The sequence below is a fragment of the Scomber japonicus genome, chromosome 11, assembly GCF_027409825.1.
Source record: "Scomber japonicus isolate fScoJap1 chromosome 11, fScoJap1.pri, whole genome shotgun sequence".
NCBI lineage: Eukaryota > Metazoa > Chordata > Actinopteri > Scombriformes > Scombridae > Scomber > Scomber japonicus.
The window spans coordinates 6,371,626-6,397,043 of record NC_070588.1 but is presented as its reverse complement, the minus strand read 5'-3'; the positions used below and the strand labels follow the sequence as shown (position 1 = coordinate 6,397,043).

Genomic DNA, 25,418 nt, shown 5'->3' with positions numbered 1-25,418 from the left:
GTAAGCTTTAAGGTAGAGAGACAACATTGCACAGACAGGCTGAAGATATTAACGGCAGTATTTGGTGTTTGTTCGGCTGTACAGGACACACACACACAAAAAAAGTACCGTTACATCTCATCCTTAAGGGAAAGGGAAGCAACACAAACCAGTTGGAGTTGGTAAAATAAAGTTATGTATTCCAATGATTGATTGTAATTAGGGCCCGAGCGCTGACCAGCGCGAAGCCCTATTGTATCTGTCAAGATTATTAGGGCCCGAGCGCTGACCAGCGCGAAGCCCTATTGTATCTGTCAAGATTATTAGGGCCCGAGCGCTGACCAGCGCGAAGCCCTATTGTTTTTGCCATGATTATTCCCCTTTATTTTTCTTCTGACAAAGTAACGGCCTTTTTGCCCCCCTGAACGTGCTTTAAAAGTCACCAAACTTGGCATGCAAGCCAGACCCGGCGAAAAATTTGATATTTTATGGTTTGCATAAACGGGCGTGCTGAAATGGCTCTCTAGCGCCACCTGCAAAATTAAGAACATCGATCCCGTCGCGACAGATTGACATAGAGAAACGAAACTTGGTACACATGTTCATCACGTCAAGACGGACAAAAAAGTCAATGGGGCCCATGACGTCACTCCAACAGGAAGTCGGCCATTTTGAATCAAAATATTGATTTTAATGCCGATTGTGGCATCATATTTGAGCGAACTAGTCCTAGAGATTTCATCCCATCCACTTCAAATTCACACAGAGTCATCTTCAGACATTGGAGATGAAAAGTTATCAAAAGCATTTTTGCCCGTCATTCCTGGTTGCCGTGGTGACGCGGCGAATTTCGATGCTTCGCCATGAAATTTCAAACCCTCATAACTTGACTCCACATGGTCTGAGCATTCCCAAATTTAATATGCTTGTTCAGCGTCCTGGTTTGAACACACGTACAGTCTCATATTTAGTGACAGTCATAGCGCCACCTAGTGGCGACAGGAAGTCACTTGCTTCATTCATTCACTAATTACTCCCATAATCTTAAGTATTTACACCTGAATTTGAGTCAACTGACAAAAAAGACCTTGGTGATGCTACATTCTGCAACTCATGACCCATCATCAAATACCGTTGCCATGACAACCCATTCAACGCCATGAAAATACGATTACAGTTTTCAGGGGCAAAGGATGCCTCCACGGTAACGAAACTCAACACACATGTCTGGAGTGCGTTCATTTAACATCCTATATACTTCAATGGGATGGGCGTCGCTAAACGGCTCAATAGCGCCCCCTTGAATATTTCAAAATTGAACCTCCGCCTTCCCGATTGACATAGAAGAATGAAACTCGGTAGGTTTATGTATCATCTCCAGACGCACAAAAACGCCATTTGGACCCATACCCTAAGTCCAACAGGAAGTCGGCCATCTTGGAAAAATGCTCAATTTTGGTCAATTTTTTGATGATTTCAAGGCCACATATTTGAGCGAACTAGTCCTAGGGATTTCATCCCATCCACTTCAAATTCACAGAGAATCATCTTGACACATTGGAGATGAAAAGTTATCAAAAGCTTTTTCGCCCGTCATTCCTGGTTGCCGTGGTGACGCGGCGAATTTCGATGCCTCGCCATGAAATTTCAAACCCTCATAACTTGACTCCACATGGTCTGAGCTTTTTCAAATTCACCAAAGCAAGCCAGCTTTGGCGAAAAATTGATATTTTATGGTTTTTGTAAATGGGCGTGGCAAAATGGCTCTGTAGCGCCCCCTTGAGAAATGAAAAACATCCATCCCCTCGCGACAGATTGACATAGAGAAACGAAACTTGGTACACATGTTCATCATGTCAAGACGCACAAAAAACGTCCAGGTGCCCATGACGTCACTCCAACAGGAAGTCGGCCATTTTGAATCAAAGTATTGATTTTCATGCCGATTGTGGCATCATATTTGAGCGAACTAGTCCTAGAGATTTCATCCCATCCACTTCAAATTCACACAGAGTCATCTTCAGACATTGGAGATGAAAATTTATCAAAAGCTTTTTCGCCCGTCATTCCTGGTTGCCGTGGTGACGCGGCGAATTTCGATGCTTCGCCATGAAATTTCAAACCCTCATAACTTGACTCCACATGGTCTGAGCTTTACCAAATTTAATATGCTTGTTCAGCGTCCTGGTCTGAACACATGTACAATCTCATATTTAGTGACAGTCATAGCGCCACCTACTGGCAACTGGAAGTGACTTGCTTCATTCTTTCACTAATTACTCCCATAATCATAAGTATTTACACCTGAAATTGACACAGCTGAACCATAAGACCTTGGTGATTCTACATTCTCCGACCGAGCCGCAGCCCGACATGCGTGGGCGCGAGGGCCCGTTCATCACTGCTTGCAGTTTTAATTAGGGCCCGAGCGCTGACCAGCGCGAAGCCCTATTGTTTTTGCCATGATTATTCTTTTTTTTCTTCTCTCACAACAACGGCCTTTTTGACCCCCTGAACGTGCTCGAAAAGTCACCAAAGTTTGCACGCAAGCCAGACCTGGCGAAAATCTTGATATTTTATGGTTTGCATAAACGGGCGTGCTAAAATGGCTCTCTAGCGCCCCCTGCAAAATCAAGAAAATCGAGCCCCTCGCCACAGATTGACATAGAGAAATGAAACTTGGTACACATGTTCATCATGCCAAGACGCACCAAAAAGTCTCTTGGACACATACCCTAAAACTAACAGGAAGTCGGCCATTTTGAATCAAAATATTGATTTTAATGCTAATTGTGGCATCATATTTGAGCAAACTAGTCCTAGAGTTTTCATCCCATCCACTTCAAATTCACACAGAGTCATCTTGAGACATTGGAGATGAAAAGTTATCAAAAGCTTTTTCCCACGTCATTCCTGGTTGCCGTGGTGATGCGGCGAATTTCGATGCTTCGCCATGAAATTTCAAACCCTCATAACTTGACTCCACATGGTCTGAGCTTTTCCAAATTTCAGATGCTTGTACAGTGTCCCCGTCTGAACACATGTACAGTCTCATATTTAGTGACAGTCATAGCGCCACCTACTGGCGACAGGAAGTCACTTGCTTCATTCGTTGACTAATTACTCCCATAATCTTAAGTATTTCCACCTGAAATTCACTCAGCTGAGACATAAGACCCTGGTGATGCTACATTCTGCAACTCATGACCCATCATCAAATACCGTTGCCATGACAACGCATTCAATGCCATGAAAATACGATTACAGTTTTCAGGGGCAAAGGATGCCTCCACGGTAACGAAACTCAACACACACGTCTGGAGTGGGGTCATTTAACATCCTATATACTTCAATGGGATGGGCGTGAGTAAATGGCTCAATAGCGCCCCCTTGAATATTTCAAAATTGAACCTCAGCCTTCCCGATTGACATAGAAGAATGAAATTCGGTAGGTTTATGTATCATCTCCAGACACACAAAAATGCCATTTGGACCCATACCCTAAGTCCAACAGGAAGTCGGCCATCTTGGGAAAAATGCTCAATTTTGTTGCATTTTTTGGTCATTTCCACGCATCATATTTGAACGAACTACTCATAGGGATTTCACCCCATCCTCTTCAAATTCACACAGAATCATCTTGAGACATTGGAGATGAAAAGTTATCAAAATCTTTTTCCCTCGCCATTCCTGGTTGCAGTGGTGAAGCGGCGAATTTCGATGCTTCGCCATGAAATTTCAAACCCTCATAACTTGACTCCACATGGTCTGAGCTTTTCCAAATTTAATATGCTTCTTCAGCGTCCTGGTCTGAACACATGTACAGTCTCATATTTAGTGACAGTCATAGCGCCACCTACTGGCAACAGGAAGTCACTTGCTTCAGTCGTTCACTAATTACTCCCATAATCTTAAGTATTTATACCTGAAATTAACTCAGCTGAGACATAACACCAGTTATCAAAAGCTTTTTTATGACTTCTTCCTGTTGGGCGTGGCTGTGCAGACAATTTCGATGCTTCGCCATTAGGCAGGAAGTCCTTATAACTCCTACAGACATTGTCCTGTCTACACCAAATTCATCATGCATGTAGAGGGTCCCGCCCTGAACACATCTATGCATCAATACTGTGTCAAATACACAGCGCCACCTACTGGACACAGGAAGTAAGCCTCATATGACAAACATTATCCGATTTACATGAAATTTACAGGGTGTGTTCTCCACATCACACACTGCAACATGACATGTAATTGGTGGGTGATCTCTAGCGCCACCTAGTGGACACATGCAATGTGACTTAGCCCCATCACACAGTGTTCATTACAAGCCCCGGTGCCAAGACTTCTACGTGCCCGCTGTGTCTGCCATGTGACTGCAGTATGCACCGCCATGCGCGTACAAGGCGGTGCATGGGGGCGCGAGGGCCCGTTCATCACTGCTTGCAGTTTTAATTATTTTTCTTCTCCCACAACAACGGCCTTTTTGACCCCCTGAACGTGCTCGAAAAGTCACCAAAGTTTGCACGCAAGCCAGACCCGGCGAAAATTTTGATATTTTATGGTTTGCAGAAATGGGCGTGCCAAAATGGCTCTCTAGCGCCACCTGCAAAATCAAGACCATCGAGCCCCTCGCGACAGATTGACATAGAGAAATGAAACTCGGTACACATGTTCATCATGTCAAGACGCACAAAAAAGTCTGTGGGTTCCATGACGTCACTCCAACAGGAAGTCGGCCATTTTGAATCAAAATATTGATTTTAATGCAGATTGTGGCATCATATTTGAGCGAACTAGTCCTAGAGATTTCATCCCATCCACTTCAAATTCACACAGAGTCATCTTGACACATTGGAGATGACCAGTTATCAAAAGCTTTTTCCCCCGTCATTCCTGGTTGCCGTGGTAACGCGGCGAATTTCGATGCTTCGCCATGAAATTTCAAACCCTCATAACTTGACTCCACATGGTCTGAGCTTTCCCAAATTTAATATGCTTGTTCAGTGTCCTGGTCTGAACACATGTACAGTCTCATATTTAGTGACTGTCATAGCGCCACCTACTGGCAACAGGAAGTCACTTGCGTCATTTGTTCATTAATTACTCCCATAATCTTAAATATTTCCACCTGAAATTGACTCAGCAGAGACATAAGACCTTGGTGATGCTACATTCTGCAACTCATGACCCATCATCAAATACTGTTGCCATGACAACGCATTCAACGCCATGAAAATACGATTACAGTTTTCAGAGGCAAAGGATGCATCCACGGTAACAAAACTCAACACACACGTCTGGAGTGGGGTCCTTTAACATCCTATATACTTCAATGGGATGGGCGTGGCTAAACGGCTCAATAGCGCCCCCTTGAATATTTCAAAATTGAACCTCAGCCTTCCCGATTGACATAGAAGAATGAAATTCGGTAGGTTTATGTATCATCTCCAGACGCACAAAAACGCCATTTGGACCCATACCCTAAGTCCAACAGGAAGTCGGCCATCTTGGGAAAAATGCTCTATTTTGGTGAATTTTTTGGTCATTTCCAGGCCTCATATTTGAACAAACTAGTCCTAGGGAATTCATCCCATCCTCTTCAAATTAACACAGAATCATCTTGAGACATTGGAGATGAAAAGTTATCAAAAGCTTTTTGCCCCGCCATTCCTGGTTGCTGTGGTGAAGCGCCGATTTTCGATGCTTCGCCATGAAATTTCAAACCCTCATAACTTGACTCCACATGGTCTGAGCTTTTCCAAATTTAATATGTTTGTTCAGTGTCCCGGTCTGAACACATGTACAGTCTCATATTTAGTGACAGTCATAGCGCCACCTACTGGCAACAGGAAGTCACTTGCTTCAGTCTTTTACTGATTACTCCCATAATCATAAGTATTTACACCTGAAATTGAATCAGCTGAGACATACGACCTTGGTGATGCTACATTCTCCCACCGAGCCGCAGCCCGACATGCGTGGGGGCGCGAGGGCCCGTTCATCACTGCTTGCAGTTTTAATTAGGGCCCGAGCGCTGACCAGCGCGAAGCCCTATTGTTTTTGCCATGATTATTATTCTTCTTCTTCTCCCAAAACAACGCCCTTTTTGCCCCCCTGAACGTGCGCGAAAAGTCACCAAAGTTTGCACGCAAGCCAGACCCGGCGAAAATTTTGATATTTTATGGTTTGCAGAAATGGGCGTGACAAAATGGCTCTCTAGCGCCCCCTACAAAATCAATAAAAGCGAGCCCCTCGTGACAGATTGACATAGAGAAACGAAACTTGGTACACATGTTCAACTTGTCAAGACGCACCAAAAAGTCTCTTGGACACATACCCTAACACCAACAGGAAGTCGGCCATTTTGAATCAAATATTGATTTTAATGCAAATTGTGGCATCATATTTGAACGCACTACTCCTAGAGATTTCATCCCATCCACTTCAAATTCACACAGAGTCATCTTGAGACATTGGAGATGGAAAGTTATCAAAAGCTTTTTCCCTCGTCATTCCTGGTTGCCGTGGTGACGTGGCGAATTTCGATCCTTCGCCATGAAAATTCAAACCCTCATAACTTGACTCCACATGGTCTGAGCTTTTCCAAATTTAATATGCTTGTTCAGTGTCCCAGTCTGAACAAATGTACAGTCTCATATTTAGTGACAGTCATAGCGCCCCCTACTGGCAACAGGAAGTCACTTCCTTCATTCTTTCACTAATTACTCCCATAATCTTAAGTATTTACACCTGAAATTGACTCAGCTGAGACATAAGACCTTGGTGATGCTACATTCTGCAACTCGTGACCCATCATCAAATACTGTTGCCATGACAACGCATTCAACGCCATGAAATACGATTACACTTTTCAGGGGCAAAGGATGCCTCCATGGTAACGAAACTCAACACACACGTCTGGAGTGGGGTCATTTAACATCCTATATACTTCAATGGGATGGCCGTGACTAAATGGCTCAATAGCGCCCCCTTGAATATTTCAAAATTGAACCTCAGACTTCCCGATTGACATAGAAGAATGAAATTCGGTAGGTTTATGTATCATCTCCAGACGCACAAAAACGCCATTTGGACCCATACCCTAAGTCCAACAGGAAGTCGGCCATCTTGGGAAAAATGCTCAATTTTGGTGAGTGTTTTGGTCATTTCCACGCCTCATATTTGAACGAACTACTCCTAGAGATTTCATCCCATCCACTTCAAATTCACACAGAGTCAGCTTGAGACATTGGAGATGACAAGTTATCAAAAGCTTTTTTATGACTTCTTCCTGTTGGGCGTGGCTGTGCAGACAATTTCGCTGCTTCTCCATGAAGCAGGAAGTCCTTATAACTCCTACAGACATTGTCCCGTCTACACCAAATTGATCACAAATGTAGAGGGTCCCGCCCTGAACACATCTATGCATCAATACTGTGTCAAATACACAGCGCCACCTACTGGACACAGGAAGTCAGCCTCACATGAGAAACATTATCCGATTTACATGAAATTTACAGGATGTGTTCTCCACATCACACACTGCAACATGACATATAATTGGTGGGTGATCTCTAGCGCCACCTAGTGGACACATGCAATGTGACTTAGCCCCATCACACAACATTCATTACAAGCCCGGGTGCCAAGACGTCTACGTGCCCGCTGTGTCTGCCGTGTGACTGCAGCATGCACCGACATGCGCGTACGGCACGGTGCATGGGGGCGCGAGGGCCCGTTCATCACTGCTTGCAGTTTTAATTAGGGCCCGAGCGCTGACCAGCGCGAAGCCCTATTGTTTTTGCCATGATTATTATTCTTCTTCTTCTCCCAAAACAACGCCCTTTTTGCCCCCCTGAACGTGCCTTAAAAGTCACCAAAGTTTGCACGCAAGCCAGACCCGGCGAAAATTTTGATATTTTATGGTTTGCAGAAATGGGCGTGACAAAATGGCTCTCTAGCGCCCCCTATTGAATATAAAAATGTGAGAGATTGACGTACATGAACGAAATTTGGTATATATATGTATCATGTCCAGACGCACAAAAAAGTCACTGGGGCCCATGACGTCACTCCAACAGGAAGTCGGCCATTTTGAAAAATATGTGCGATTTTGGCGTATTCCACTCCTCGTACTTTAACGAACTAGTCCTAGAGATTTCATCTCATCCACTTCAAATTCACACAGATTCATCTTGAGACATTGGAGATGAAAAGTTATCAAAAGCTTTTTCGCCGGTCATTCCTGGTTGCCGTGGTGACGCGGCGAATTTCGATGCTTCGCCATGAAATTTCAAACCCTCATAACTTCACTCCACATGGTCTCAGCTTTTCCAAATTTAATATACTTGTTCAGCGTCCTGATCTGAACACATGTACAGTCTCATATTTAGTGACAGTCATAGCGCCCCCTACTGGCAACAGGAAGTCACTTGCGTCATTTGTTCATTAATTACTCCCATAATCTTAAGTATTTCCACCTGAAATTGACTCAGCTGAGACATGAGACCTTGGTGATGCTACATTCTGCAACTCATGACCCATCATCAAATACCGTTGCCATGACAACACATTCAACGCCATGAAAATACGATTACAGTTTTCAGGGGCAAAGGATGCCTCCACGGTAACGAAACTCAACACACACGTCTGGAGTGGGGTCATTTAACATCCTATATACTTCAATGGGATGGGCGTGACTAAACGGCTCAATAGCGCCCCCTTGAATATTTCAAAATCGAACCTCAGCCTTCCCGATTGACGTAGAAGAATGAAACTCGGTAGGTTTATGTATCATCTCCAGACGCACAAAAACGCCATTTGGACCCATACCCTAAGTCCAACAGGAAGTCGGCCATCTTGGGAAAAATGCTCAATTTTGGTGCATTTTTTGGTCATTTCCAGGCCTCATATTTGAACGCACTAGTCCTAGGGATTCCATCCCATCCACTTCAAATTCACACACAATCATCTTGAGACATTGGAGATGAAAAGTTATCAAAAGCTTTTTTATGACTTCTTCCTGTTGGGCGTGGCTGTGCAAACAATTTCGATGCTTCGCCATGAAGCAGGAAGTCTTTATAACTCCTACAGACATGGTCCTGTCTACACCAAATTGATCACGCATGTAGAGGGTCCCGCCCTGAACACATCTATGCATCAATACTGCGTCAAATACACAGCGCCACCTACTGGACACAGGAAGTCAGCCTCATATGACAAACATTATCCGATTTACATGAAATTTACAGGATGTGTTCTCCACAGCACACACTGCAACATGACATGTAATTGGTGGGTGATCTCTAGCGCCACCTAGTGGACACATGCAATGTGACTTAGCCCCATCATCATCAATTTATTTGTCAGAGCAAAACTGAAAAAAAGAAAAAAAGAAAAGAAAAACAAACCAATGTAGGGGTCACATCCGGTAATGGATGCAAGGGACAGCTGAATGCCTGATTCAGATCCACGTTGCACCATATGGCGCGATACGAGTCACTTCGGTTCATCATCCCAACGGAAAAGCTGTTAAAAGCTCTGTTTGTCGAGTCATTACCGCTGCTTATCACATTTTTTTTGTTTTTTTATAGATTTATGGCTGTGGGAATAAAAAACTGTTTGAAGTACACCTCTCCTCTCTCTCTTATCTGTCACGTCAGCACAGTGGAGACAGTAATGTTGACGCGAACCATCCTCGGGGCTGATTGCTGTTTAATGTGAGCTGTTGAGTTGAATAAACAGGCGAGTTTCTATATATGGAAAAAGTCCGAGAGGCACCAGAGTCCCCCCCTCCTCACCCCCCCTGCTCCCAGATCTGCTCTCAGCTCAGGGCAAGAACCCCCCACGTCGAACGAGTATCCTCACATTAGTGATCGCACACACACACACACACACACACACACACACACACACACACACACACACACACACACACACACAGTCTATCTTTTTGCCTCTCTCTTACATCAGCAAGATCTCATCTCACACACATCATTCATTGCTCTCCAAGTTTAAAATCCCTAGAATAAAGGCCCCTGTGAATGCTCAAGTGTTATTAATCCCTGTCTAGCTTTGCTCTACTTTCTAGGGCGACAGTTTCTCTCTTTTCCAGTCGGTTTGTTGAGATTTCAAACATTTACACAGAAGGGGACGGCAGGCCTCGTCACATTAAGAACAGACTGCATGACTCTCTCTCTCTGAAGTGGGCAGCGGGGCGGTCGTTGCTCCCCAATTGATGGATATTTGTCCGGAGTGGTGCGAGTGTTATCTCTCAGCCCCCCCCACCCCCCCCGGAGAACAGAGCTCTTGATTACTAATGTCCGAGACAGGACCGAGGGGCAGAAAGGCTCCTCGGGGCAGATTTTGATCCCTGCATTAGGGTTCTCATCCTCTAGAGCTTGTGCAGCCTGAGCTTGTTTTGAAAGTGAATATTTTATGTAAGAGTGATGTGGAAAGTAACGCAGCTGTTGTCACCACAGTCTCTGTAAGTGTTTATAACTACTATTTGTCACTTTTGTCACTTTACACCAACTAGGAGGTTTGCATGATCCTCACAGACATTTCCACTCTCGTACAGTATTTATCTTTAAGTGTGGGAAGTTTAAATCCTCTGCCAAGTCTTAAGGGGAAATAATATTAATCTGGAGGAGGTACCTTACTGCACTAAGATGCAAAAAGTTATGCAACTGTTTTATCTTTTTAACATAATAATGATAATGATAAGAAGAAGAAGAAGAAGAAGAAGAAGAAGAAGAAGAAGAAGAAGAAGCTTTATTTATGGAGGCAGCAAAATACACAAATCATAGAATAATTATGTTTTAAAAGAGAACAAATAAAAACGTCCATTTCAATGTAAGAAAAAGGCAAGAATAGACAAACCCTATTTAAAGGAGATAAAATCACTTCAAGGAAAATTAAAACTGAAATAAAACCAGTAAAAGGCTCTCAGATAAAAGTATGTTTTAAGAAAGGACTTACTGATTCAGCCGGCTTGAGCTTGTATCAGGAGCGTCCAATCTGGCCCATTTGATAACTTTGCAAAGCATGAAAACTACAGAAAAGTCATTCCAGTTTTTCTCGCCTATTTTCGCTATCAAGGCTTCCGATCTGCTTGTGAACGTCCAACTTGAGATAACTGACTCGCAGTGTGATTCAGATTGGAAGGACAGATTTGCCTCGGTGGGCTCGGACACTTTTTATCAGCATCTCTTATCAGGGCAACCCCCAAATTGACAGAACTGTGTGCATGTTTTTAGGGACGACTTATCTCTTTCTGTGATGAGCATCAATAAAACTAAACAAAACTGCGCTCCAGGCTCTCTCACACACACACACACACAAGCACTTGAATGACAAACTGAAACTCTCAGCGCCTCAGGATTTGACACCTAGCGTTGATGCGCTTGTGAAGACTGTGAGGTGCCAGATTTCAAGAGCAAGTTAAACTGTGAGTAGTGTACTTAATGTAAAATGCTGATTCAGAGGTTTTTTCACCCTTACCAAAATACAGTGCTCTGAAAAAACATATTGTGGTCATAATTTAAATCATTCATATATTGAACATGGTGCAAAATGTTGTCAATCAGCAGCTTCTGACTCAAAAAAATGTTCTTACTTGTGTAGTGTGCAAATTTCAACAAGTTAGTGTTAGTGGTTCAAATCAAATATGGCTGCTGCGCACTTACCGAAAATTACGATTAGCTAGTTAACAAGCTAGGGTTAGTTTTTCGTGTTATCGCTCGTGGTACCAAATCATTACAGAGTGCTAAACTAACTCAATAAACCTACTGATGGCTTGTATATCACAACAGTATAATGCAGTGATGGTCACCGTAGTTACGACGTCCTCGGCTGCTAGTTCCTGTTTGAAAAGTCGTTCCTCCTCTTCTGCTACGGAGCCAAGATGGCGACCGTTGAGGACAGGAAGTGTCCATAGTTCCACACTCAACTTTTTCACCGTTTTGAGTGGACCATCTGAGTATTCATAGTGCTGCATTTTTCCATATTTCTCAATGTGAACGCACTTAAAGCGATGGTTCGGCGTAATTTCGACCTAGTGTCATACGCACCATGAGGTCTATCTAAACACCACCTCAGCCGTTCGTTTTCATTTGGTCGGAAAATAATGGAGTTAGAGCCATCAGCCGAATGGCTTAGAACAGGCGCTAACGGGACTACCAGTGTATCTGGTAAATGACCCCACTAATAATGCCTGGATTGTTATCAAACTTCTACAGTAGTACAGATAGAGTCTTTACTCATAAATCCATGCATTGGAAAGTTTGTTAGCGCCTGTACTAAGACATTCGGCTGATGGCTCCAACTCCACTATTTTCCGACCAAATGAAAATGAACGGCTGAGGTGGTGTTTAGATAGATCTCATGGTGCATATGATGCTAGGTCGAAATTACGCCAAACCATCGCTTTAATGCACTGAAAATATTAAGTGTAAGTACAGAATTACGAGATTTGAGACACAGCATGAGACATAATATCGTTGAAATTACACAAATTTCTCTGAAGACATCTCAGGCTGTTCATCTGTTTCCTAAATGACGGTTTATTATTGTAAAGTTATATTATATATTATTTATGGGTTATTTTGCAGTGGTTTTACTGGTCTTGCCCACTTGAGATCCAATTGAGCTGTATGTATGTGGTCCTTAAACTAGAATGAGTTTGACACTTCTGGTTTACATCAAGTCAACCAGATATCCTAACGAGGGTTTTATGAAGCTATGCATATTCTGAGGGCCCTGCAAACTCTCCCTGCAGCCTTGTAAATTTTGAAGCCCAATTCTGTTTGTAAGCACGAGCTATAAACATGCTGCTCTGAACACTTTTGCACATTTCCATTGTTTACAGCAGGTTCTGCAGACATGTTCTTATATGGTGCTGCGTGGATCCGCACCAGCACGGAACAATCTTCCACTACTTTTATGGTGAAATGTGAGATTGAGGGATCCTTCATTCCACAGGCTGCATCTAGAGATCACTGACTCTCTCTCTGTCTCTCTCTCTCTCTCTCTCTCGCTCTCTCACTCACTCTCTCTCTCTCTCTGACTCTCTCTCAGGCTGCATCTAGAGATCACTGCAAAAAAAACACTCCTCGTCTCTCTCTCTCTCTCTCTCTCTCTCTCTCTCTCTCTCTCTCTCTCTCTCTCTCTCTCTCTCTCTCTCTCTCTCTCTCTCTCTCTCTCTCTCTGACTCTGTCTCTCTCTCGCTCTCTGTCTCTCTGTCTCTCCCTCTCTCTCTCTCTCGCTCTCTGTCTCTGACTCTGTCTCTCCCTCTGTCTCTCGCTCGCTCACTCTCTCTCTCTCTCTCGCTTGCTCTCTCTCTCTCTCTGTCTCTCTCTGACTCTCTCTCTGTCTCTGTCTCTCTCTCTCTCTCTGACTCTCTCTCTCTCAGGCTGCATCTAGAGATCACTGCAAAAAAAAAACTCCTTGTCTCTCGCTCTCTCACTCTCTCGCTCTCTCACTCTCTCACTCTCTCTCTCTCTCTCTCTCTCTCTCTCTCTCTCTCTCTCTTCCATTTAAAAAAAAACATCCACATCTCTTTCCAGATTGTGTACAAGCTTCATTTAGCTAACATTTTGAAGTGCTCTCCATTTTACATGAGTCATTCAGTATCTAATTATAGAGGAAGACAGGAGGAACATTGGATGTTTTACTAGAACATGAGCTGACACATATGGACCTCTAAATGGGGAGGATAAATTAAATACTATATAACAAATAATTATATGAAACAATGCAGTAAAATAAGCAAATTAGAAAATTGTGACATAATTAAATGACCTATTAAACCAGGGGTGTCAAACTCATTTTCATTAAAGGGCTACATACAGCCCAATTTGATCTCATATGGGCCTAATCGCTAAAAGGAAGGAAGGACGGAAGGAAAAGGAGGAGGAGAAGGAAGAGAATACAGGAAGGACAGATGGAAGGAAGGAAGGAAGGAAGGGAGGGAAGATCGGAAGGAAGGCATGAAAGATGGAAGGAAGGAATTAATGAATGAAGGGAAGAAGGACAGATGTAAGGAAGGAAGGGAAGCTCAGAAGGAAGGAATGAAGGAAGGAATGAAAGATGGAAGGAATGAAGGAAGGGAAGAAGGGAAGCTCGGAAGGAAGGAATGAAGGAAGGAAGCAAGGAAGGAAGGAAGGAAAAGAGGAAGAAGGAAACTGGGCCGGATTGGACCTCTCGGCGGGCCGGTTCTGGCCCACGAGCCGCATGCTTGACACCCCTGTATTAACCTCATTCATTCATTATGCATTATGAAATGTGACTTTATCCTTATTTTCATAGTAGCTTGGTTTCATTTGAACACATTTTTATTTTATTACAGCTATTTTTATCCCAAAAATACCCAATATTGCTGCAGAGCTTATTTTAGCACAGCAGACATTTAGCTTCTCCATAGTAACGAAGAAAAGCACAGGTAATAACATGATAATGGTTCCTTTCTATTTTAGTGCGGCAGTAAGTCATGCCAGTGTGACAGTGAGGTACAGCAGACACAAAACAATACGTGGACGCTGAAACAGAAGCTAAATGGAATTCAGCCAGCGTTCATTGAGTTACTTAAATCTGTACTTTTCCTTCGTCGACATGTCGAAATGTCTCCTGTGTAAAAGGTGAATTAACCTGCTAACTGCTGCCGTTAACCTGCTAACTGCTGCCGTTAACACCCACTCATTACTCTGCTCTGCACCCAGAAAACACCCAAAGCTCACCAGACGACCAGGAGAAAAACTGATATGGAAACTTCCAAGATTAGATAAAAAATATTACTACTGCTACTAATACTACTATTACTACTACTGATAATACTACTACTACTACTTCTACTACTATTACTAGTACTACTACTACTGCTACTAATACTACTATTACTACTGCTGCTACAACTACTATTATTAGTACTACTACTACTTTTACTAATACTACTTATATTACTACTATTACTACTACTACTACTACTACTGCTAATACTAATACTACTACTGATAGTACTAATACTACTATTACTACTACTACTACTACTACTACTACTAATACTACTGATAGTACTACTACTACTACTAATACTACTGATAGTACTACTACTACTAATAATACTACTGATAGTACTACTACTACTACTACTACTACTGATAGTACTACCACTGTTATTACTACTACTACTACTACTACTACTACCACTACTACTTCTACTACTGATAGTAATACTACTACTACTACTACTACTTCTACTACTGATAGTAATACTACTACTACTACTACTTCTACTACTGATAGTAATACTACTACTACTACTGATAGTAATACTACTACTACTACTGATAGTACTACCACTATTATTACTACTGCTATAACAACAACAACAGAGTTTTTGCAGTTAATAATTATTAATTAAAGTAAATCATAATAATAATTTGACTTATTGTGGTTTGATTTATTGTAGTTGATGTTTAATAAAAAATAACGATGACTTTGACTTTTTGCAGTCTGATTATATTTTTATAGTTGCTGTTAATTATTATTCTTATTACTTTTGGTAGTTTGACACACACTCAAGGAGAGTTTCAAATGTAATGATATACTGTGTCGTAGGATTATAAATGAATATCTTTTGGATTTCTTGTTTCGACTCTACAAAGTTTCCATGTTTTGTAAGAAAACGAACCATCTGGTCGTCTTCGCCCTCGTGTGCCGACGTGTTGACAGAACGCAGACGTCGTGTATTTCACTGCTGAAGACGACAGAAGTCACAGTCTGTCTCTCTCTCTGTTTCTTTTTTTCTTTCTTTTCGTGTGTGTGTGTGTGTGTGTGTGTGTGTGTGTGTGTGTGTGTGTGTGCGTGTGTGTGTGTGTGTGTGCGTGCGTGTGTGTGTGTGTGTGTGTGTGTGTCTGGATCTGGCTGTTCGACCGACCGGGGCAGCTACTCTTGGCAGAGGTCTGTTTAGTCTCCAGTGATCAGATATTTTTAATCCTCTGTGGTCATTTGTCACATCGCCTGAAGGCAAACCCGGCAGTGCTGCTGTCTGGCTGCGTTCTCGTTTCTCTTCTGCTGTTCGCTGAGAGCAAGGTGAAGACATGCTGTCGACTTCAATCACAGTCACTAATTGTTGCTCGACAGTGATTCAGCCCTCAGCAGGTTGGATCCGCTGTGTATCTCTGCACAGTGTACGATTCTGATTTTTTTTATCTTTAATGAGCCTAAATGCAGCAGCTTGAAGTCATTATTTCATAAATAGTATTAAAATAGTTTAATCTGTATGTTAATTTGACTGCATCTAAATCCATATAAATAAAACATATTCTTTAAGGGTACTTTCTGAAGTCTAACTCAAATAAATTACCTGTTTAATGCAGACAAAGACCTATGGATGTGGTATTGAATTTAACAATTTATCTGACAAGTATTTGCTTGTTTTCAGCCTCCAAATGTGAAAATATGCTAATTTCTTTTTTTACAGTTTTGGACAGTTAGTGAGACAAAACAAACAATTTGAAGATGTTACCTTGAAGTCTGGGATACTGCATATTTAATATAATGACCGATTAATTAATAAGAAATGATGGTTAAATGCAGTCCTATTACTTGCCAACCTTGCTGGATTTTTCACTCTACCTTATTCATTGCTCCCCAAGTTTCAACAGTGTTGTGATTGCTCGCATTTGTCTTTTAATAATCGTCTCAATTGGACTTCATGGTTCAGTTTCGCTTCTTTATTTCTTCTGCCATGCCTTAAAAACAGTATGGCATAAACGTCTATGTGACATGATTCATTTCTGTTTTAAGATCTATTATTCATTTATTTATTTATTATTTAATTTCTTGTATGCTACTTTCTAGTTTCCCCCCCAATAGAAACATTACTATTTCTACTGCTACAACAAGATCAGTTAAGACCCATTAAATCTCAGCTGAGCTCATAAGGGTCAATAAGGATTTTTATTTTTTTTTTGCTTTATAGTGCAAAATGACTAACAGTAAAATTATGTACTTCCTGCAAAGAGACAGGTCAACTAGGCTGCACCATGAATCACACTTAAATTGTCACAATGTTATATAACCTGATGTTCGTCATGCACTGACCCTGCATTTGGCCTTGCACACATTATTCAAAAAACAAACCAGCCATAAACAGCACGCAATCACACTGAGCTGTCTTACCTCAAACAGGATGTATCATGCACATTTTGAGGTCTTTCTGATACCTTACTGGAATATTTTGCATGATTTACAGTATAAGAAAACTCCTTATTTACCTTAAACTGGCCCTTTATGCAGCCCCTCAGTTCAGCCTCTGTCTGTAACAGGCTGTTTTAGCTCCTGTCTCTTTAAGACCCGCCTCCCAATGAGCCCACTCTGATCTGATTGGATGCTGGCCCTCAGGAGACTTCCACCTGCTCCAGAGGCTACGTCAAAAAAAAAAAAACATGAAATAAACTGTAGTGATAGGATTTCACTACTTTTCTCATTCTTTACTAAAAATGTCAACTTCTCAGGTAAATCCGTACATGTTTGAGCCTAAATGAAATCTGAAATCTGAGCGTAAAACAATGCAAACGTTAGCAACAAGGCTACAGAACAGATTACCGTTTATGGGCATACAAGGTGACATCAGCTCAGTTTTAGAACCTTGACCTTGTTTAGCAAACAGATTTAACATCATAACAGTATATAAATAGCAGAAAAACCAGGCGGGGAGTTCTGGTCCTCAGAAATGAGGCCAACGTGGAAGTAACTTAGAGCTGCATTCTATCAAAAGGCCACCAGGGGTCGACCGTCTGTATACAAGTCAATGGAGAATTCACCAACTTCTCACTTGATTTCTAACCTCAGTAAACGTTTTCAAAATGTGTTTATGGTCTCAATCGCTAGTTTAAAGCCTTCTTCAATGCAGTATGATGTTCATTTGTGAAATTTTGGCCTCCCTGATTTTATATTTGACGATAAAGCAGGGTATGCATTAGGGCGTGGCTACGTCGTGATTGACAGGTTGATTGCCCAATGTCCTCGAGGGCTGGATCTACAACCTATCGCAACCTCCCCACTCCGCCCATGGCTCCGCCTCATGTCCATATAAGTTGAATCCGTGTTTAGATTTTTCCCAGCATGCACCTGAAATTTTCAAGATGACGCTGCCTAGATTCGAAACTATTGGCTTCCGAGCTGCAGTCCACAAACTAATGGGTGACGTCACGGATGTCATTTCTTTTATACAGTCTATGAGAAAAACACAAAAAGCATGATATGTCCCTTTAAAATCAGGTGATTCTTAACTTCTTTTATACAAAAAAATATATTATTCAAATCCAGTGCTAATTCGTTCCCATCTGGCAGCATGTAGACATTTTAATGATTGTCTTCGCCCCTCAGTTTCATTCTTCACGTGTCCCAAATTCCCAACTTGAATACGGGCGCACTTTAAATGTCCAGTCAGTATTTTTAAAACACACTGGATTAGAAGTGAGCATTAAGCTAAGTGTAGTTTACACACTGAATCAACCTCTCTGCCAATTCTTATCCGTAATACTGCAACAAAGAAATCCCCTGCCGCCCTAAAAGCATTTTTCCCCTCACAGACAACACTTATAAATGATGTAAATAGCCTTCAGTGTCCCCTGTTACACTTTGCATTTATTCATTTTAAACCCTGAAGACTTAAATATCTAAAACTATCCTTGATCCTGGAAATGCTTTTTATATGTGCATGTAATCATCTCAACGTGAGGCCAATGGATCAAGAAGGTGGGGAAAAAAGCAGAGGGAGACATTAAAAGATAGAAACTATGTCTTGGCTCATGTGTTGGATGAGCGTATTTCATTGGGATTAAACGGGCGCCATCTTGGACTAAACTCTCCGTAATCACGTCGATGATTTGCAGCCTGTAAAGCTCAAAGAGAAAAACTGTGTGTGTGTGATATGAGATTTACGTGACGTGACCGTGCCACAAAGCAGATATATGAATTAGCTGAAGGAAATGAATCACAGATATGTTTCCTGGCCTCCAGTTCATCGCTCAGAGGATTTACCCTTCTGACCTTCTACTGTCATCCGTCATCACCGTTCACTGACATATTAGATTTTTCTCGGGCTCGCTGGCTCTGACCAGTTAATGACCCTGCTCCCAGGAGTCCGCCCCCCCCCCCCGTCCCCCCCTTCTTTATAGGTGAATGATAAGTTAATTAATAATCTACCAGAATATTGAAGGTCTTTGAAGTTAAGTGATTATTTTCCGATCCTGTTGGGATCACATCTCTTCCAGGAACTCAATCATCTCCGTTGTTATCTTGAGATAAGAAGAGGATCTATGTCGTCTTGTCAGCTTTGTCATTTTATTTTTTATCTTCATGACGCCCACATTAAAGTATTAACCTTCCTGTCGTCCTGCCGGGTCAAATTGATCCTGTCTGTTTTGACTATTCCTTCTTTCCTTCCTCCCTCCCTCCTTCTCTCTCTCTTTCATTCCTTCCTTCCTTTTTTCTTCCTTCCTCCCTCCTCTCCTTCCTTCTTTCCTCCTCCCTTCCTTCCTTCCTTCCTTCCTCCCTCCCTCCCTCCCTCCTTTCACTTCAATTCTACAAGCCAATGCATAAGACTGAATTTTAACCCTCTGAGAAAGACACATTTTAATGGAATATCAAGAGCAAAACTATACCTGCATTGGGAGCTACAGTGTGCAGACTTTCTTCTGCCTTTTAAAGATACCCTCAATACATATATAATACTCTTTTTTTTAAGCTCGTGGTCAATTTATAATTTTAATCCATTTTTATTTGAACTGATAAATGGCAAGACTGAAACATCATATTTTTCTAAGACTGCTGAGCAAGAATAATAAAAGACCTGCAAGCTCAGATAGATCTGTTAAAGGTCAGCTCACTAATGGATCTGTTTTTGTTTTGCTGATACCTCAACAAACTCAGAGCTTCAGATCAGAGCGCAGGTTCATTTTCAGTCTGTAAATGCGACTCTTAAATTCACTAAAAGATTCACAGAGACAACGAGTCGCCTGGATGGAGTCACGTCAGTCCTGTAAAACTGTAGCAGGAGTGTCACAGTTTACACCACCATCATGAGTCAAAACAGCTAATGTAGCAGCTAGCATCTATGTTTTTCATGTCTGTCTAGCATGTCATGTTTAGGTTACTTCTTGGAAAATACCAGACATGCCAGAAATACTATATATGCTGATTCCTCTCGGTCACTGGGCATCATCCTCACAATTATACCATGCATGCTGCGTGATGATCTGGGCCCGTGTTAAACATGCATTGAGGAAGAACTACTGATTCATCTCATCTTTGTATCTTCAAGATCATCAGAGAAACATTTTTGTGCATATTTTAATACGTTTATATTACGATTTAGACAGTTTACAGATCATGCAAAAACAAGTTTAGAATAAAGTTGTATAGTTAAAGTACTTTCAGATATTGCTCAGCCCCAGTTTCAGCAGACGAATGTAAAAAAACAGCTTTTTATTGTCTAAATCTTCACATTGAAGCTCAAACAAGAAGAAAAACTCATTTTTGAGTGGACTGAAACTTTAATAATTCCCCTAATTATGTATTTCAATATATTTTAACTATATGGAGCTTCACCTTTGGACACGATACAATGTACCTGTCTGTGTATCTACATATGTTTTTGAGCACGTATGCAGATGGATGTTATTTCCATGGTAACCCTAATCTGACACACACACACACACACACACACACACACACACACACACACAGAGCGTCCTATCTGAGCTAGAAATGTCCTTTGGCTAACACTGCTCATTATCCTTCACCTCTCTCCCTACTGGGGCTTTACACACTTTTAATCACACACACACTCTTTCTCTCTCTCACACACACACACACACACACGATTGTCCTGGTTTACTTCTTTTCTCCCCCCCCCCCCCCCACCAGTCAGCACTTTCCTCAAACTGTAGAGGTGACAGTTATTAATGTCCGTCTCCATGGCCTTGTTTTCCTCCCCCATTTGTGTATTCTTCTATTCCCACCTCGGGACTCTTATTTCCACCTCTGTCTTTTCATTAAAGCGTTGATTTTTGTTTTTTCTTTCTCCTCCACCTTGTAGGGTGTGGGTCTGTCAGTTCACGGGCGGTTTCGAGTGGCCACTGAGAAGACGCTGTTTGCCATGCCGGAGACCGCTATCGGTAAGTCCAGCAGGCTCCAGCAGGCTCCTGTCTTCCTTAGAGGGAGTTTGGGAAGGTTATATACTGGTTTGGCCTACATCAGTAGTATCTACTCCATTAATTATAAAGCAGCAGTGATTTCATATTGCACACCCAGCTGGACTCGGTTCACATGCATCCATAGACACAAAGCTGAGGGTTGAATGAGTCGTGTTCAGTGCAAGTTTATGACGCAGGCCTGTTTATTTATCCAGTTCAGCTGCAGTTTCACACACACACACACACACACACACACACACACACACACACACACACACACACACACACACTTCAGGAGGATGAGAAATAAAAAATGAAATATTGCATTATCCAGAGAGAGAGAGAGAAACGGGCCTCACAGCTCCAAAATTCTTTAATTTATAAATACACCATGGATCAAAAACAGACATGCTTAGTGCGATTATTAACGGTAAATAGTTTGTTCCAGTTGAATTAGTAAAATGTTGTGCTTTTGAAGACCTTGTACTCAATTTAATCTGCTGCAAACTGTTCAGTCAGAATGGTTTTGCAGCAGCTTTTAAATGGGACATAACAAGCTTTATGTAATTTTATTTTTATATATACGGTTGTGATGTTGGATGTCTATGTCAAACTTAGAGTTAGAGTCAAACTTCCAACTTTGGAGGTTAACATGCAAAAATGCTCCCTGATAGTTAAAAGTCAAAAGCCATTTTAACACTGACACTAACATCAGATTGTTCACACACCTACAAACGGCCGTCCATTCATTAGTGTTTGTTACTAAGGTTTATTCACATATTTCAGGTCAGATTCAGACTCATGTACAAATGTATTTAAGAAGTTTATATTTTAAATAAAAAATTAGAAAAAAATATGTGAAATCCGACTATTACTGTTTGTTTACAAGACCTCCAGAGCTTGCATCTTGCCTTTCTTCCTTCCATCCTTCCTTCCTCCCTTCCATCCTTCCTTCTTCCTCCCTTCCATCCTTCCTTCTTCCTCCCTTCCTTCCTTCCTTCTCCCTCCCTCCCTTCATTCTCCCTCCCTCCCTTCCTTCTTCCTCCCTTCCTTTCTTCCTCCTTTCCTTCCTTCCTTCTCCCTCCCTCCCTTCCTTCTTCCTCCCTTCCTTTCTTCCTCCTTTCCTTCCTTCCTTCCTTCTTCCTCCCTTCCTTCCTTCCTTCTTCCTCCCTTCCTTCCTTCCTTCTTCCTCCCTTCCTTCCTTCCTCCCTTCCTTCCTTCCTTCCTTCCTTCCTCCCTCCCTCCCTCTTCCCTTCCTTGACTTGAAGACAACAGGACGGTTAAGTTAAAAGAGTCAGTGATGAGTTTTTCTGAAGCTAATTCCATCAACAGCAGCTTTATCACATTTAATGTCTTGTTTTCACACTGAGGGAGAAGTTAAAATCTTGAATTAATGGACTGTTAAAGTAGATTTTTCTTTTTTCATAACTACACAATTGTTGAACTTCTAAACCTAATTTGCAGAACTAATACCACACACATTGATACGTAGCGTAGTTTTACTTCATCTGTGACTGAACGGCTTCATGTCTGCAGAAATCATCAAGAACTTGATACTGTGTGAAGCCAGTTCCTCTCGTGTAAACAGCCATTTTCCAGAGTACAAAGCCATAGTTTGCTCTTTAGCTAAATGACTCTTGTAGACAGATGGCCTCCTCCTGAGGCGCTGAGGAGATTAGTAACAAATCTCCGACAACCAACTAATTACAGCTTACGTTATGGTATAAACTAGCTTGTCGTCACTTAAATCCAGATGGTTTATCACAGTTTTACAGTTGTGCATGAGGCACATGCAATAGGCTATTATACCAGAGCATGAATCACAATGGTTGTGTGGTGAGAACGAGCCTGTAAACAAACTACACAGCTCATGACGTCGGTGTATATGCTTCATAAAGCCAGATAACTGATTCTAAGGTGGACTTTCTGCACAGATTTTATTATTTTTTGGTTAGATATAAGTGGCAAATATGAAGATTCTTTAAGTATTTTGTTCAGAAATGACTGTGGATCCTTGTAGAAACTAAAATCTGCCAGGAATGAAACTAAACAGTTCATGACGTCTGTGTATTTGCTTCATAAACCGAGATAACCGATTCTGAAGTGGTCTTGAAGCACTTTAAAAGCTGTTGACATACCAGATTTTATTATATTTGGGTTAGAAATAAATAACAATTAGGAAAATGCCTTCAGTATTTAGTGCAGGAATGACTGAGGATCCTTGTAGAAACTAAAATCTGCCTGGAAACAAGCTGTTTATCATCCGTTGACGTATCGAACGCTGCCAGTGGAGCTCAGGGTTGATCATTTTTTACCTGCAGTTATAATGTTTGTGTTCATTTTCTGATAAATTGACTGTGATCACTCACTCCCTCACACTTGCAAACTTCCAAGGACACTCACGTCATCCTCTAATGAACACACAGATCCTCTCACACACACACACACACACACACACACATTGAACTTATTCCAGTCCACTCAAGGCTCGGACTCCGTCGTCAATCATCAGCTGATGCCCTTTACTGTCCAGTGATGATGTGCGTAGGAATCTGACTCACATGTCTGGAAAGCTGTAAAGATGAAGATTACGTCGTCAGCGGACAGGAAATTAGCGCAGCAGGAAGGAGAAAAAAAAGGTCTTCGTTGATGCGGTCTGAGTGTTGTGTGAAATTTCTCAAAGGCGAGGCCGCAGCGAGGAGCGAGGAGGAAATGGGACGATAATTGAATTGCACAGGCCGAAAATTGGCTTTATGAGTGGACTGCATGTGTGCGTCGGCAAGTGTTAATTCATGTACTCGTGTGTGGCTCGTTTTTCTTGTAATCCACACACACACACACACACACACACACACACACAGACACAGACACACACACACACACACACACACACACCCTTTTGTCATTGTTGGCAAAGTACTGTAGTAGTACATATAATAAAAGCCACAACACTCTGTTTAGTGTTATTATTAATAGTCTCTCCTCTCCTCTCCTCTGTGGTCGTTAACACATTTAAATTATTGTTTATTTGACTTCTAGCAACGTCCCCTCTCTCTCTCTCTGTGTTATCAGCTTTTTGTAAATTCACACTGCACCGTTCTCCATCAGGAAAACAGCATTTTTCAGCTGCCTCCAGACCCCACATGCTTATTTTAGCCTTGATCCGGAGGTCGGACTCTCTCAAGAGCCTCTTTTTATCTGCTGGGTTTACTGCTGCTGCTACAATCGTGCTGTGAAATATGGGTTTTTCCATTCAAGTATGCCAATGTTATACATGAGGTTTCAAGTGCTGGAAAAGCTTTGAAATGTCTAAAAAATTTTGTTATACAAATCTGAGCCCTGACATCGTCTAGAATACAGTTTAAATGTCACATATTTTAGCTTATCTGACCTCTTCTCAGGGCTTTTTTTATGCTTGTGCAGATTTAGTTTGATTGACATTGTCATGAACTGGCTCAAAGTTCAGACAAACCAAAGAGGAGAACACACATTTAAGTTAAACAAAACCAAAGTAATTTATTAAAGTAACTATGTGCTAACGACTGATCTGTAGAATCAGTGGTGTCTGGAAGTGTTGTGTGCTAGAAATCAATCAAATACAGCAAACAAAGCAAAAGGGTTCTGCTGCTGGTAGAGAGCGAGACTGAGCAGGCCAGCTGGTTTTTAAGGTGGCCCAGTCCCCAGCCCAGGTGAACTGCTTCATACTGATGACCTGGGCTCAGCTTGAGGCCCCGTTTATACGTACCCGGTTATTTTTAAAAACAGAGACATTAACCATCGTTTGCACCCTCTGTTTAGACACAAACGGAGAATTCGCCCCTGAAAACGATGCTTTTTAAAAACTCCGGCCAGAGTGGAGATATTGGAAAACTCTGTTTGTACGTTTGCATGTAAACAGAGAAAAACGGAGATTTGGGGAGCTGATGGCAGATTGTGCGACAGAAACTGCTCCTGGGTTAGATGTGACATTGTTTACAATCTATGGTGATCATGGATGCATGCGGAATAGCAGTCACATTTATGCTGGTGAAATCCCTTTGTATTTGTTTGCATTTGCAAATACAAGTGTACTATGTGGAGGAATGAAGTGACGTTGTTATTGTTGATATGCGGGATTCTGATTGGCTAACATGGGCTTGAGCTGCTCTTGACGGCATATATACACGGGTTAGTGTACACGGAAACTTTTCTGAAAACGGACTGGTGTGCATGCAGTTTTTTTTGTAAACGTAA

General features: G+C 41.8%; 1 protein-coding gene across 1 annotated transcript in view; it reads left to right on the top strand.

The window, feature by feature from the left end:
* The window catches only part of hibch (3-hydroxyisobutyryl-CoA hydrolase), a 48,094-nt gene that overhangs the window by 5,497 nt on the left and 17,179 nt on the right, over positions 1 to 25,418 (top strand). Inside the window, exon 7 of the mRNA XM_053328856.1 lies at positions 21,089 to 21,167. Within this exon, the coding sequence (XP_053184831.1) occupies positions 21,089 to 21,167 (79 nt within the window). The remainder of the gene's footprint in view (positions 1 to 21,088; positions 21,168 to 25,418) is intronic.